This window comes from Pediculus humanus, genomic scaffold, assembly GCF_000006295.1.
Source record: "Pediculus humanus corporis 1103172107888 genomic scaffold, whole genome shotgun sequence".
Taxonomy (NCBI): domain Eukaryota; kingdom Metazoa; phylum Arthropoda; class Insecta; order Psocodea; family Pediculidae; genus Pediculus; species Pediculus humanus.
This window is the reverse complement of record NW_002987464.1, coordinates 331,904-348,875: the sequence shown is the minus strand read 5'-3', so window position 1 is coordinate 348,875 and position 16,972 is coordinate 331,904. Positions and strand designations below refer to the sequence as shown.

The following is a 16,972-nucleotide window of genomic DNA, read 5'->3' as shown; positions in this document are numbered from 1 at the left end:
ACTGCATTTTATTATTTATTATTACATTTAATTATTATTATTATTATTTTATAAGGTAAACGTTTCCTAAGCTCACACACACATATATATTATTATTATTATTATTCAAACTATTGGAAAATATTTTTATGGAATCATTTAATATTATTATTTAGTTATTTATTTATTAATAATATTTATTTAAGTTAATAATACATTAATAGTTTATCGCTATCCGGAAAATATATACATAAATAATTTTATATATATATATATGTATGTATTAATTAATTAATTTCGATTGGTCGAATCTTATTGATTTATTGATTTTTTTCTATCGACGCTATCTCACCACAGGGTTATTTATTATTTTTCGTTTCGCGCTATTATTATTATTATTTTCATTCCCGAATTAATTAATTATTTATTTATTTATTTATTAAACATCGAAAAAATTTTGTATTTAAGCTCAATAATAATAATAATAATAATAATACGTGCGTGTAATAAATTTTTTTCAGGTATTTTTTTAATTTATTTGAGCCCCTGTCATTATTATTATTATTATAACAATTATTATTACATTAAGTAAGTAAGTAAATTAGCGAGGAATAGAAAATACATTATTTATTTATTTATTATTTATTATTATTATTATTAATTTTTTTGTGGGGGGAGGGATAAACATTTACATAGATAGATTTTAACTAGGAAATAATTTTTTTTTTTCTCGTCATTTTAATTAAGTAAAAATTTTTTGATTTTATTTGTTATTATTATCATTATTATTATTGTTAGGTTTTCAGTTGTACCTTTAATAATTTTTAAGGCCAATAATCCTTATTAATTTGGAATAAAATACCTTTCAGGCACGTGGCAAAAATTATTTATTTATTTTTGATGAAAATTTTATTTATTTATTTATTTATTTATTAAATTGATTTTCTTTTCATTTTTTTTATTTATTAATTAAAATTTATTAAAAATTTGATTACAAGATTTTATTTATTTATTTATTTATTTTGTTAATAATAATATTTTTATCATTGAGGTAGAAAACGACATTTTTTTAATATTAATTATTAATTACATAAATTAATTAATTAATTACTTATAAATAATTCAGTTCGATTTATTAATAAGGTTTTATTAATACCTGTTTGTTTATTTATTTATTTATTTATTTACTGCTATCGCTTTCAAATTATTATTATCATTATTAATATTTATATTTATATATATATATATATATATATATATATAAATAAATACATAAAAACTAAATGATAATAATAATAATAATATTAATTAAAAAATTTTTCTTTTCTTTTTTTTTTTGGAATATTATTTGCCCCTAAATTTGCAATAAAATTATTAATAATGATTTTATCATCATTATTATTATTAGTTATTCGTAAAAAAAAAAATGCTTAGCAGTAGACAATAAATATTTACAAAAACGAAAACAAATCACGTGATTAAAAATAACTGCAGAAAATAAAAGTAAAACACATTAAAACCGTCACGTTGTGATTTTACATACGACGTTACGTTGTGATCATTTTAAGGTGCGTTGTTCTTATTATTATTATTATTATTACAGACGCCATTTTTGTTTTTTTTTTTTTTAATTCACAGTGCATTAAAATATTTTATTAAAAAAAAATTAAATTAAAAAATTAAAATTAAAAATTAAAATTAAAAATAATAATAACTAACGAGGACGACAACAACAACAACAACCATAACAAATCGTTTAAATTTTTTTTTTTTAGCAAGTAAGTAATTAATATTATTATTATTATTATTTATTTTGTTTACGTATTAATAATTAATAATAATTATTATTATAACACCGGGTTGAAATTTTCTACTTTAAACAAAAAAAAAAAAAAAAAAATTTCTCAAGGTCCATTTATAATTTATTTATTTATTTCGGCTCCGTTATTTTTGTTTAAACAAATATTAATAATAATAATAATTTTTTACATGATAACATTGCACTTGAAAATTATTACATTTGCCGTCAATTACAAAAAAAAAATATTAATAATAATAATAATAATAATAATAATAATAATAATAATAATTAAAACGATTTTAACCGGTTCGTGTTATTTTTCTTTTATTTCCACCATTTTGTTGTCACTTTTTACTAACATTTAAATTTTTTTTGTTAATAATTTTTTTTTTTTTAAATTTTATTACAGCATTATTATTATCATTATCACCATCATTATCATCATTATTATTATTATTATTTTTAACGAGAAAAAAAAAAAAAAAGAAAAACATCTCCTTTGTACTTGTTATATGAGGTAGTTGTTTTTAACAGACTATATAAAAATCGCTTTATTTTATTTTTAAATTAATAATTATTATTTTTTCATCAAATAATAATAATAATAATTAATAATAATAATAATAATAATTAATAATAATAATAAATTCTTTGCCTAAATCGATTTTTTTTTTGTACACGTGTTTGTTTGTTTGTTTGTTATTTAAAAATTTTAATTTACATTCGGCAAATTTTTTATTTATTTATTTATTTTTTTCGTAAAAATTGGTCGATTATTTAATTTATGTATATATATTATTTATTAATAAGATTTACTACTATTATCGATATTATTATCGTTCGGCGGTTTAACGGTTTTACCAACACAAAAAAAAAAAAAAAAAAAAGGCAAAGAAATAAAAAAAAAAGCATACAATTATATAATTCACACAATAAAAAAACGTTTTGCTACTTCTTCTTAAAATAAAATTAATTATTAAATTATTTTATATCAAGCTTGGGGGGAGAAGGGAGGGGAGGGGGAGGGGGAAACTTATTAATTTTCATACATAACAGGATATCGATATTAAAAAAAAAAAAAATTGCAATCGTTTCCGGGAGAAAATTTTTTAAGGAAAAAAAAAAAAATTCCCGATTTGTTTTTTTTTTTCTTTTTTTTCCCCCGTTGCCATTTTCTCTCTCTCTCTCTCTCTCTCTCTCACGAAAATATTCATTCACACGCACGCACACACGCACTCACGCACGCATATACTCAAGGTAAAAAAGTCTTTTACTACATAACTTGTATACACCAAAAAAAAAAAAAAAAAAAAATTGTTTAATTTAACTATTTTTTTACTCTCATTTTTAAAAAGCCCTTAATTACATTGACAAAAAAAAATTTTTTTTTTTTTTTTTTTTTTTATATTGTACTTAACTGGCTCTTAAACCACCCCAATTAAAAATTATATTTCTACTACAACAAACCAACGTTTTTACATCATTATCATTATCATTACTATTATTATTATTATTATCGTTTTTCTATTTAAAATCTTTCAATCCTCAACTTTTGAAAAATCAATTCAAATTTTTTTAAAATTCTCCAATATTTAACTTATGATGCCCCTAAGATTTAATAATAATAATAATAATAATGACTTATTATTTTTTTTAACTTTCAGTCTAATAAAATAATTAATTAAATTAATATTAATAATAATAATAATAATAATAACCGTTTTCTATTGATTTACAAATTGATTAATTTTTTTTTGCCAGTTATTTAAAATTTTTTTTTTATTTTTTATTGTGATGTCATAATTATTATTATCGATAACAAATTTTTTTTTTTTTTTTATTAATTCTATTTTATTTACAAGCAGTCTGGCTGTTATTATATTATTAATAATAATAATAATAATACATATATATTCTCATTCGCTTCGTAAAAAAAAAAAACGATTCGATAAATCGATGATGATGATGATGATGATGATATATATATAAAAAATTTTTTATACGAATAATTAACAGCCATCAGTCCTAAAAGATGTAAAAAAAAAAAAAAAAAAAAAAAAAAAAAATCAGTCATGGCCTACTTTATTAATTAAATTTTTCTTATTGCATTTTATATATATACACATTTATTATTATTATTATTATTATTAATAGAGATTGAATTTATTTATTTAAATAACAAATTGTTTTGCAGGCCTCCGATCGATGGGGGAAATACTGTGCAATCGCATGTTTATTATAATTAATGACTAGATTTTTTTTTTTTTTTTTTTATTAATTAATTTTTTTTAAAAAAAAAAAAAAGATGTCATTTTATAAAAACGTTAGCGATTCGAACGAGAAACAAAAAATTCTCATTGCTGTTGTTCCTGTTGTTAGGAAAAAGAAAAAAAAATTAAATATGGAAGATATGTATATGCATATCTTCGGCCATGCGAGGTCTGAAGAATGAGATCTTGTCGTATATTTAATTAAGTTTATCGAATTTTCCTTTGTTTTCCTTTTTTTTTTTTGTTTTTTTTTAAGGTTTTACTGAAGCGATGAAGCTCTTGCAAATTGTATAACAGAATTCTGTCGTAATCTTTGTGTCGATTCTGTCGTTGCGTATTCCATTGATTTCAATATCATTTTCGAACGTTTTCTAGGTGGAAGAATTAATATTTTCTTTTCTGTCGTTCTTTCCAAATCGTTGAGATCCGGTGATAGCGAGGGTTCTGGACTCACGGGATTGCTGCTGGGCGGTGTTAAAACCGGACTCAAACTTTGCCTGTACTCGTTTTGTTCAACGATGTCCATCGCGGGCAAATATTCCGTCGATAATTGTACGGGATAAGGAGGGTTTCGCCTTTGCATGGCTCCGAGAGGATCCGGATATAGATAAATGGAAGGTTCTATCGGATTCTGTGATGATGCGTTTATGTTATTCGAACATTGAGGTAGATCTGTGAACGTATCGTAACGGACCGTTTGAAATCCTTCTTCGTTTTGCATTTTGATCGGAGTCGCGTTGTTGTTTTCGGATGCTGCGGCTGCTGCGGCTACGGCTAAAAGTGCCGGATTCACTCCTTGCTGAGTCGTGGCAGGCTTGTAATTAGTCTTGGGGTAGTTTAAATAATACCTTAACTCTCTTAGATTGTGCGGTTTTGTTGTTGTTGTTGTTGTTGTTGTTGCATTGTTGGAAAGGGGTGCGGCGGATGGAGGAGTCAAAATAAATTCTAACGGTTGTTTTTCAGGTTTGAAATTATCAATTTTGGGTTCCGAATCGTCGCTTTCTTTATTTTCTTTGTCGCTCGTCGAGGAAGCACATGAGGATGTTTCACCCGGATCCGTAGTTTGCACCCTTTGAGTATTCGATTGTTCCGAATGACTTTTTATGTGAAGTTCCATTGTTTTCTTCGACGTGAACGTTTCGTTACAAATGGTGCATTTGTAGACTTTTTCTCCGTAGTGAGCGACTTGATGTAATTTCAATACGTGATTATATCCGAACGATTTTCCGCATATTCGCAATTGTACGGTTTTTCCCCCGTGTGAGTACGCGTGTGAACTTTAAGCTGCTTCGAACAAGTGAAACCTTTACCGCAAACCTTGCACACATACGGTTTTTCACCCGTATGCGTTCTCATGTGTATAACGAGTTGTCCACTTTGTATGAACGTTTTCGAGCATATAGTACATTTGTGCGGACGTTCTCCCGTGTGTATCCGCATGTGTCTGTGCAATTTTCCACTGTGTTCAAAAGCACGATCACAAATATCACACTTATACGGACGTTCTTTCGTGTGGATCCTTCGGTGAACACTTAAATTTTCTTTAACCGAAAAACTCTTATTGCAATATTCGCACTGGTAAGGTTTCTCGCCCGTATGCGTTCGGTAATGCCGCGTCAGTCTTGCCGGTACGGCGAATGTTTTAGCGCATATGTTGCACTGGTAAGGATCTTCGCCGTCTTTGCTATGAGATCGTAGGTGGTTTTGATATGTGTTCTTCTGTGGGAATGTTTTGTTGCAGAAAGAACACTGAAAAGCGGTGTCGGGCGACGATGAGGACGGTGTTTCTTCGAAAACGGGAAGGTCCGGACTGCAAACTAATTTTTTTATTGCAGATTCCGTTTGAGCATCGTGTGAAACAATCGGGCTTAACGTACAATCGGTCCCCACGGGTACTTGTACTTCTTCCTTTACACCAGTCATATCTGAATTGTAAAACCTAATAATTTCTGATACTCGATTCCATAAGCTTTCTGCAATGAATAAATTTTAAAAAAAAAAAAAAAAAAAAAAAATTTTTTTTATGGACAAATAAAAAAACTTTCTCTGTTATCATTATTATTATTTTTTTTTAATTTTAAAAACAATAATAATAATAAGCTGGAAAATTTAAAAAAAAAAAAAAAAAAATGTTAAACCACTTTTCACGTAAATTAATAAATAAAAAATAATAATAATTAAGTTGATAATTATGAATAAATAATTAAATTGTCAATTTTTTTATTTTATTGTTATAATTCATGCTATTATTAATTATATAAAATAATTTTAATAAAAGAAAAAAAAAATTTTCACTGTTTTAATTTACCTTTTTTAGTATTTTGCATTCACAATGGCACTCTCTATTATTATTATTAATAATAATAATTTTTTATTTATTTATAATTTTTAAAATGGAAAAAAAAAATGAGACTTTTTTTTTTTTTTTTTTTTTTTTGTAACCGAGAGGAAGATTTTCGAAAAGTTCAAATAATTGTTATAAAATTATTATTATTATTATTCCAGGTAACTCGACTGGGTTATATTATAATCTTCTTCTCTGATTTTGACTTCGACGGTATTCAAATCGGAACCGAAAATTTCCTTCTTACCAGGTACGTTTTTTTTCTTGTTATTTATCCAATGATTATTATTATTCATCCAAATTTTTTTCGATTTATCAATAACATCACCCATTTTACGTCGTACAAACAAACGTACAAACGAGTTAACGTATAATAAAACGATCGTTTTTCATTAAAGTTTTTTTTTTTTATTATTACTTTCTAACGATGAATCGATCAAATTTTAAATTAAAAAAATTATTAAAATACAATTAAATTACAATATTAATATTAATAATAATAATGAAGAAAAAAAAAAGAAAGAAAAAAAAAAAAAAAAAAGTCAACAACAATATGGCACATTCGAGTGACTGCTAGTGAATGTTTTTCTCTGAGAACATCCAGTGTACTCCAGTTGTAGCTCCCCGAACAGCACGTGTCGCATTAGGACGAGGGGAGTATTTTCGAAATGTAGAGCCTACATGATAGGAGGAGAGATTTTTTAAATTTTATGTAGGAAACTATTGGTTTCAAATAAGTTAAACATGGGCTCTATCATTTCGATGAATAACAACACTTCCTTAACATAACCCATCGTGTAATAAGCCGCATTGTAAACTGAGAACTACAGCCGCCGCCGAATCACATGTTAACACGACAACATACGACAAACGGTAATAAAACAATATATATAATTGTGCGATCCAACAGGAAAAACGTGTGCGTGTGTGCGTGTGCACGTGCGTTTCCATAATTTGTACGTGCTAAAGGATGAACGGTTCGCTATCACTATCATTTATCAACAAAAGAAAAATTTAACGTAAATAAAATCGTTTTTTCTCCAGTTAGGTATTAAGGAATTATTATTATTATTATTATTAGTGAATCGAAGCAAGAAAAAATTATCATTATTATTATTATTAAATGAAAAATATAGTTTTCCAAAACCATATTTTACTTTTTTTATTTTTTTTTTTCTGCGGGAGAATGAACTTGCGCTGATGTACGGTTTTCGTATATAAAAAAAAAAAACATTAATTAATTTAATCATTCATATGCTAAACATGGATGAAATTTATTTTATTATAATAATAAATATATATATATATATATATATATATCGCCTTCGTTAATTTCCTCGGCGCTCTTGTCACAGTGAGGGGAGAGAATATCATAAGGGTGGAAAACCCTCGGGGAAAGGAAGGGAAATTTTAGAAAGAAAAAAAAAAAAAAGTGAAAACTTAAATAAAGCACGGCCTCAACTGAAAGTATCGAGTGAATTGTCTCTGATAATAATTTAAAACTACACGTTATATCATTATTATTTACGCACGCACGCACGCACGCACACGCACACGCACAAAATGTAACGATGAAAATTTGTCTTATTTCCCAAAATAAATATTATTTAATTCCTTCAATTTCTGAAATTACCAATTATTGGGGATGAAAAATTCGGAATTTTATAATTTATTATATATATTTTCCCATTTTCCGACTACAACGCTACCCTACCCAAGTCTTTTTTTCGGGGGGGGGAGGGGGTAGTAAAAAAAAAATGTATGCACGTAAGTGTGTATGGTGTGCATTGTTGTTGTTTTTCTTATAAGCGAGTGAAAAAAAACAAATTATAAATTAAATTTAAAAAACGATAAGTTAAACGTGTGCGAAACATGTCAAATTAAATCTCGTTATATAAGCCCTCTTAAAACTCGAAAACGAAAAAATAAAAAAAAATCGAGGCGATCGTATTGGGAACGTTAAAAAATCCAAAAACGATCTCCTCCACGAGCCGTAAAAAATACCAACTCCTTTGCGATCACCGACCTCGTTAACCGGCCCCGTAGTGAGCACGACAATTGCATCATTCCTGCCTCACTCAATAGGGCCAAAGGCAATAACCCTCTCTAAAAAAAAAAAATCATCTCTTCAATGGTTTTTCTAATAAAACATAATAATAATAATAATCATAAGTATTTTACAAATTTGCCTTTTTTTATTTAAATTATACGAACGCCATTAGAAAAATAAATATATATATAAATGCGTGAGATTGGGAAGAAAAAAAAAACCTCCTCACACACACACACACTTGTTAACGTCCTTCTTCTTATTATTTTTTTCCTTCGGGCATTTGAATTACGATAGCAGACGGTTTTAATATAATCGGCATAATAATAAAAGACATTTCCAGATCGACATATACGTCTCAGGAAAAAGAAAAAAAGACCAGTTTTCAATTTAGTTTAAATTATACTAAGAATTAACCGCCTTGACATTATCAATAACAAAAATTATTACATTTAAAATCCATTCGGACATTATCTATTAACTTATATTGTATAACATTATTTAAAAATATTATAATTTGTAATGTAAAAATCAACCTCCTTAATGTTATGTATTAATTACACGAAATACGGAAATACATAATAAATTAAAAATTTTCTTTTAAAAGACGTCTCGTATGGAGTTATTAAGTGACGTCATAAATTCACGAATGAAATTTTGCACAGAATCGTTTTTTTTTTTTTAAATTAAATTAAAAAATTATTATTATTATTATTATTATTATTATTTACCTGATATTTGATGATAGCGTTATCATAGTCCGATTGAATCATCCCCAAAAGATAATATTTAAATATTTCCTGACCTACGAAACAATTTTTAAGACACTTCTCATAAAGATTCACTTTCATTTGAAACATGAAGAAACTCATAACCCTTAACGAGAAAAAAAAAATTTTCTTTTCTCTCTCTCTCTCTCTTTTTTTTTAATCCCCTCTCTTTTTATCTTTCTTCCCTCTCTCTCTCTCTCTCTCTCATTCATTTGCTCCTTCTCATAGAAGGGAAGGGTGGTGTATTTATCAATCGAACATGTATTCCTTCTTTCCTTCCTTCCTTCTGAACTTCCTTCCTTATTTTTCTTCTTTCAAGTTTTCATTTATTTTATTTTTTTTTATTTTATTCACTCCCGATCCATGTTTAATTTCGCACATAATTATCGTAAATGTTTCCTTTCGATAATATACATTTTGTCAATTATTATTATTATTATTATAATAAATTTTTACCTAAAAATGGTTAAGAACCGCTCAGTGTTATATCTCAACATTGGAAAAATAGTGTTTACTCTATTGTGTGAGTTGACGGAAACACCCGAATGTAACTTCGTAAAACCGAAATCTCCGTCTCTCCTGACCCCACTTAAACCAAATACAAACGACCTACAAGTAAAACGGCTCGTGAAGGCGCTCGTATAGGGATTTTTACGATCCCTTATCATTTTTGGTATTTAAATGGCAAACAATGGTTAAGAAGTTTGTATTGATTTGTTTCCGTTTAAAAAAGGTAAACAGTTCAAATTTTTTTTTTTTTTTTTAATTTATATTTTAATTTTCACACTCTTATACTTTTGAGCTTTTCCCCTCCCCTCTCCCCTTCTCCTCCATAAAAAAAAAAAAAAATGAGTTGCAAAAGGAATTTAATTAATAATAATTGATATCCTGTGGGTTTTAATTATTTTCTTTTTAAAATATTATTATTATTATTATTATTACGCACCCTTACGTTAATTTTAAAAACTATCACATCACAAATTATTATTATCAATTATTAATTTGTTTAAAAAAAAATTTATATTATTTATTTGAAAAAAAAATCACAAAACTAAAAACGTTTAAAATACGATTTAAAATTTTTTATTTTATTTATTTATTGTCTGATTTATTTTTAATAAAAACTATTTTTTGGCAAAGTTTTTTTCTTATGTTTTTATTATCGTTAGATAATAATAATAATAATAATAATAAAGAATTAAGAAGAATATATTTAATTAGTATTAATTTTAACAAGAGAATTACGAAGAATTTATTTAATTAGTATTAATTTTATCACCTGTTATTCACGTCAAATTTTTTTTTTTTTTTTTAAATTAAGTATAAATAAATCTCTCGGATTAAATTTTATTATTATTATTATTATTATTAAATTTAAAAAAAAAACTCGATGCTAACCGAAAATGTTAAAAAATTTATTATTATTATTATTATTAAACGTTATTAAATATCAAATTTAAAAAAAAAAAAAAAAACAATTTAAAAAAAAGTTATTTTTAGATGTATCTATTTTTATTTTGCAATTTTCATTCTAAGTTAAATAGGTTTTGGTATTAATTTAAGGTACGACGATAATCATCATTATTTCTATCATAGCTGTCATATATATATATAAAAAGTTGTTTTAATTTTTTTTTTTTGTTGTTTGTTGTGTGCCTCATTATAAATGATATAGTAACTTTCCAGGGGGTATGCATCTTTACATGTCAAATATGCAGTTTCTTTCTCTCTCACTCTCATCTCTGTCAATGACCTCTCAAAATACACGTGGAGGCGATAAATCCCCAAATGATCTCCTCTTAATATCCCATCTTATTGCGATTATGCGTTTTAAATTAAAAAAAAAAAAAAAAAAAAAAAAACTTCCCCCATAAGTTTTTGTTTTAACGACCCCATGCAATGAGAAGACCATATCAAAGGGCATAGGGTCATTTAAACATCTCTTTTTTAAAATCCATTGCATTTTTTTTTTTAAAATTATTTTTCCATCAAAATTATACGTGTCGAAAAATTCGGGTATCTGCATAAAAAAACAATACCTTAAAAAAAAATAAAATAAATGGGGGGAAAGGAAATAAAATGATTATTATTATTATTACAATTTTAAAAACCTTGACAATTGATATTTCGACCTTAAACGTGAATGTAAAAGTAACTATTTGAAAAAAATATATATATCTATAATTATTTATTATTTTGATTAAATTTATTTTGTTATCAGTCATTTAAAAAAATCAAAATGGCCGTTTTATAAAAATTTTCGTATATTATTCTTCTTAAATCGATTAAAAATTACCACCATAATTTTTTTTTTTTTTGTTTTTTTTTTTATGAAGAAACCCAATAAAATTTCTAAATTTTTTTTTTTTTTATAAAATGAATTTAAAATAAAAAAATTTATGAAAAAAATATGCGTGATAATAAATACGATGTTATTAATTAAAACAAAAAAAAAAAAAAAAACAAAACAAAAACAAAAAAAAAAGTACACGAATTGATGTGTGCATATAATAAGTTAGTTGTCTATATAAAAAGTTGAAAGGTTGTGAAAATTCTAGAAGCTGAGAATAAATAAATAAATAAAGAAAGAAAGAAAGAAAGAAAAGAAAGAAACTTTGGGGTCGTTGACCGTTGTGAGTTCCACGTGCCAAACTTGTTACACGTGTAGGCTTTCATCCAAGGTCAGACCATTAAACAACGCGTGGCAAACTTCGATCTTCTTAATGCACACCATTGTTATTTAGACCTGGATTTTTCTTTTTTTCTTTTTTCAACCAATAATAATAATAATAATAATAATAATAATAATAATAATAATGATTAGAAATCATTTATTTTATTTTTTAAATTAAATTAAAATTAAAAATAATTTAATTTTTAAAAATTTTTCATAAGGATATTTTTAAAACTTTGTTTAATTTTTCGTAAAAAAAATTAATTAATTATTACTCGGAAAATTTGTTTTTTTTTTTTTTTTTTTTTTTTTTTTGGAAAATTTTAAACAGTTTCTATATTATCCAAAAAAAAAAGAAAATTTAAATACGTTGAAATTTTTTTTTAAAAGAAAAGGTCAAAGGACATAAATCCAATATATAAAAAATGGATTAATCCTATTTTTCAAGCGTGAAAATAAAAAAAAATCGTTACATTTTCCGTTGGTAAAGTGTGTAAGTTTTTTAAAAAAAAAAATTTTCCGAAGTGAAAGTTTTGAGGAAAATTTTTACGTGAGTGAAAATGAAAATTCATCGTAATCATTATAATCATCATAATCATTTTGGGTTTTTCAAGGGTTCCGGCTATCATCAAATATGACTAATAAATTATTATTATTTTTTTTTTTTTAAAAAAAAAAGTTATAATTCATGCATAAAAAGGTCAAAGGTTATCATAATTCTATTACTTGATATTAAAAATTTTTTTTCGTATGCTAAAAATTCTCCAGATTTCAAAATTATGGGTTTTTATACGCAATGATACTGACCATTGAAAACATTAAATGAAAAAATTATTACGTGACATAAAATTGCAATAGATCCCAGTTTAAGACAGGTTGTTGTTGTTGTCTCGAGGTGTTTGTTTGTTTGTTTATTTATTTATTTATTTATTTTAATAAAATGTTTCCTTAAATTATTTATTTTTATTATTTGTATACACTTTAAGAACATGTAAAAAAAAAAAAAAAAAATTAAATCTGCTAAAAACTTTTTTATTTATTTATTTATTTATATTATCATATCGATATGCAATAAATAAGTAAATAAATAAATAAATAAATATTGTCAAAATAATGTATGTTGTTCGAATTGTCAAAAAAAAAAAAAAAAAATTAGCTTAAATGTGATTGGGGGAGGGGGGAGGGGAAATTCTAAATGGTTTAACAAGGAGATAAAAAAGCTTTGAAAGAGGAATACGTAAAAGTCGTTGACCGAAAATTCGGTCAGGCTTTCCACGTGTAGGCTTTACGAGTTCGCAAGAGTTTAATGACCCCGTCGTGCCTTTACATTAAATTTACTTTTTTTTTTTTTTAAAAAAAAAAAAAATCAATGTATTTTAAACATGAAAAAAAATTTTCCAATTTTTTCTCCATTTTGTTTTTTTTCAATCAACATCAATGCAAAATTGGGTGTCCGATATCGTGAATCGATTCCATCCTTCCTATCATTATTTTTTAATAAAATTTTAATAATTAATAAGAAAATTAAATTTTTTTCCGTTTCTTAAATTTCAATATGGTGTGCGGTTTACGTAAATAATCACTTAATATTATTATTATTATTATTATTATTATGAAAAAATTTATTTGTTTTATATAAACAAATTTAACACGAATAAAAAATATTTCCGCCATGAGTTTTCCTCCATTTTTAAATAAAGCTTTTTGCGTTTGACAAAATTTTCTTTAATAAATAAAAGTAACAACAACAACAACAACAACAACAATAATAATAGTAATAATAATAATAATAAATTTGTTGACTTTATAAACTAACAATTTTTTTTAAAAAACAATTTAAAATTTTACTTTGATTTTAATTTAATATCAATTTTTATTATCAATAGACTCAATAAATTAAATTATGATCATTTAATTTATTTATTTATTAATTAATTAAATTGTTTTTTTAAAAAAAAAAAATTTTAAATTCATTGCAATTTTTTTTTTGATTCAAGTCATAGTTAAAAAGAAAAAAAATTTTAAAAAAATTTTAAAAATTAAAAAATCGGAGTGACCTAGGATTATGTAGAACGTTGTTGTTTTTTTCAGTATGGAACGTTCATTAAAAGTGTGGGTTAGTTTTATGAAAAAGAAATCATAGAATAAATAAACTCAATTATAATGTTTCACTGTGGAAATAATGGGGTGGATAGTTTTTAAATGGAAACGATGATGATGGTGATGATGGTGAAAATAATTTTCATGTTTCGCTTGTCTTCGTTTGAGTTAGGTCGCTGTTACATAGACTTTCCCCTTCTCTTATCCATGCCACGTGGAGAATATTCTCCACGTGGCGTGCCCTAACGCTGGGTTCGTACCCGGGGTCGCTGAACTTGTAGCACAAACACCGTGGAGTTGTGCGCGTTACCCAAGGTCGCTATGTACTTTTTTCCTTTATTCACCAAATGCTTTCTAGGACATATTCGTTCACTGTATCCAAACAACAGAGGTCAATTTATATTGTTGGGCTCTTGAACAATTCAACTTATTGCATTTTCAATTAAATTTATTTGGATAATTAAAAATTAAATAAATTTTTTTTTTTTTTTTACGATGAGAGTTAGTTATAGACGAGAAAACGGGGGAGGGGGAGGGGGGAGGGAGGAAGCACTGATAATGATGATTTTACAGGTGATTATATCGAAAAAAAATGACGGAAATCGAATGATTTATTTTATATATATATATATTTTTTTTTTTTTTTTGCAAAAACAAATATTCCTTTGATGTAAATGACAATTTTGGTTGGCAACAGAAGAAAGTAAATCTTTATCTATACAAAAAAAAAAAAAAAAATAGAAGAAGAAAAAGAAGAAAAATTATTAAAAAAAAAAAATAAATAAAAATAAAAAGTTCAATGACTGGATCCTTTCCACGTGTCGCTTTCGAGTCCCCTGACCCCGTACATGCCAACCAATCAGAGTAAGGCTTATTCTATATAGACTCATATGGTTCAATCAGTAATGGATTCTCGTTTTTATTATTATTATTATCTCTCTCTCTCTCTCTTACTTTTTCCTTTCTGCTGTTTATTTTTTTTTTTTTTATTTTTTGATGTGAACAAAGAAATTGCGTAAAGATAATCTTTTCCAAAAAAAAAAAAAAATTATTATTAAGGAGGGGGGGGGGGGAAAATAATTTTTATTAGGTAATGGAATAAAATTTTTACACAAAATTATTATTATCCAGCTTAAAATTAAATAGTTAGCCTTAAAAAATGTACCAAAGACTACGGTCAAGGTTCTTCCTTATACTTTGAAAGTTCTTAATATTACTTTTGAAAAGATAAAAAAAAAAAAAAAACAATTTAAATACGAGAAGGATTTTTATAAGATGTAAAAAAAATTGACGTACCTTAAACATTCAACCATATTTAATTATTATCATATAATATTGATTTACGAGATTTACCGAGTATATACTGCTTATCACAATTTAAAAAAATTTTTTTTTCTTGTAGTTGCGTAAGATTTAAATGCTTTATTCTCCTTCCTGACATTTTTAATTATAACATTTTTTTTTTAAAAGGTAATATAACAGCAGAAGACACACAAGAGTTTGTTTTTTTTTTTTTGTTATGTATGTATTAATCGGTATTAAAAGAATCAAGTGAATAAGAATAAGAAGAAGGTAAAAACATTTGCCCTCCCAGTTCCACGTGTCTTTACCAGCAGAGGCCATTGCCACTTAATTTTGACATTCGATTCACCTTTAAAAATTTTGTTTCTTTGGCTGTTCTGTCCTTCATCATTTTGTGTTTTATCGCCACGGAAATATTTTTTTTTTTTCCGAGGCAAATATGTTGTCAGCGTTCAAAGAAAAAAATAAATAAATTAATTAATAACCCGCCCATGTTTTTTAAAAATCCCTCCTCCATTGTGAGTTAAAACCTTTGAATCAAGTACTTTTTATATTTAAATATTGTCATTTAATATTTTAAATAATTTTTTTTTTTTTCTTTAAAAAAATTTGTCTGTGTTTGTTTCTTTTCCAAAAAAAAAAATATTAAATAATCTATTATTATTAATTAGATTATAAATAAAAATAAAATTTGAATTTAGTGTTATTTGTCATTTTCAATAATAATTTAATAATGTAAACAAAACTTTTTTTTTTTAAAAGGATGATGAGATGGAGGAAATAACTCACATGATAAATTTTTATTTATTATTTTTACATCTGTTATGTGTGAATAATTAAATATATATATATATTTAATAAAATTAATTGTTTAATTAAGTTTACAACATTTTCAAATTAAATTTTTTTTTTATAGTTTATTTATTTTTGAATGATTATAAATTTTATTGTTTTTTTTTTTTTTATCAATAAAAAACCGCCTTAGAAAAACTGTTTAGATTTTTTGCAACTCATAAAATTTTTTTTTTTTTTTCGTGGGGTAATAAGGAAAATTAATTAAAGCGGCGGTAAATAATAATAATAATTATAATTTCAAAAGTTTTTTTTCTTCGGTTTTTTATATTTTTTTTTTCAATTAAATTTTTTGGAAAAGTCACAAAAGTTTTGTCTATTGTATTAATAATTTAAAAAATTTTATCACCGTAATAAATTCTATATATATTTTTCATAGATTCTCCAAAAATTTTTTTTAGTTGATTTCAATGGTTTTTTTGTTTGGAGTTAAAGAAAAATAAATAAATAAATGTTTTATATCGAATATAAATTAGTATTTAATTGAATTAATTGACAACTAATTGATCGGTTATATTATTTAATTTTTTTTTTTTTTTCGAAATAAATTACGCGCCATCTTTAATTGAGCTTTTATTTAAAAAAGTAATTACTATTTTGAATAAAAGATGTCAGCACATGGTTGTTTGTTCAGCAGTCACGTTATTTTAACGAGTAAGATATTTCGTTGCAACAGCGATAGATGTCAGTCAAATAAATGATAACTTACCGGTTACGTCTAATCTTGATGTAGGTTAAAATCACAAGTTATTGTTTACGTTGCTTTACATATAAGTTTTGTTGATTATTTTTGTTAAAATTTTTTTTTTTTTCTCTCGACTTTATATAAA

General features: G+C 25.0%; 2 protein-coding genes across 2 annotated transcripts; both read right to left on the bottom strand.

The window, feature by feature from the left end:
* Window positions 1-4,309: 4,309 nt before the first annotated feature.
* Window positions 4,310-6,726, bottom strand: Phum_PHUM395960 (zinc finger protein Kr18, putative; the record flags this gene model as incomplete). The annotated part of the gene is made up of 3 exons (XM_002428611.1): window positions 4,310-5,235; window positions 5,271-6,023; window positions 6,561-6,726. The coding sequence occupies 3 exons, from the start codon at window positions 6,724-6,726 to the stop codon at window positions 4,310-4,312; spliced, it is 1,845 nt and encodes a 614-aa protein (XP_002428656.1).
* Window positions 6,727-8,849: 2,123 nt separating this feature from the next.
* On the bottom strand, window positions 8,850-9,882 carry Phum_PHUM395950 (uncharacterized protein; the record flags this gene model as incomplete). Its single annotated transcript, XM_002428610.1, has 3 exons — window positions 8,850-8,918; window positions 9,176-9,320; window positions 9,671-9,882. 3 exons carry the CDS (start codon window positions 9,880-9,882, stop codon window positions 8,850-8,852), a joined length of 426 nt encoding a protein of 141 aa, XP_002428655.1.
* Between the last annotated feature and the right edge of the window lie 7,090 nt (window positions 9,883-16,972).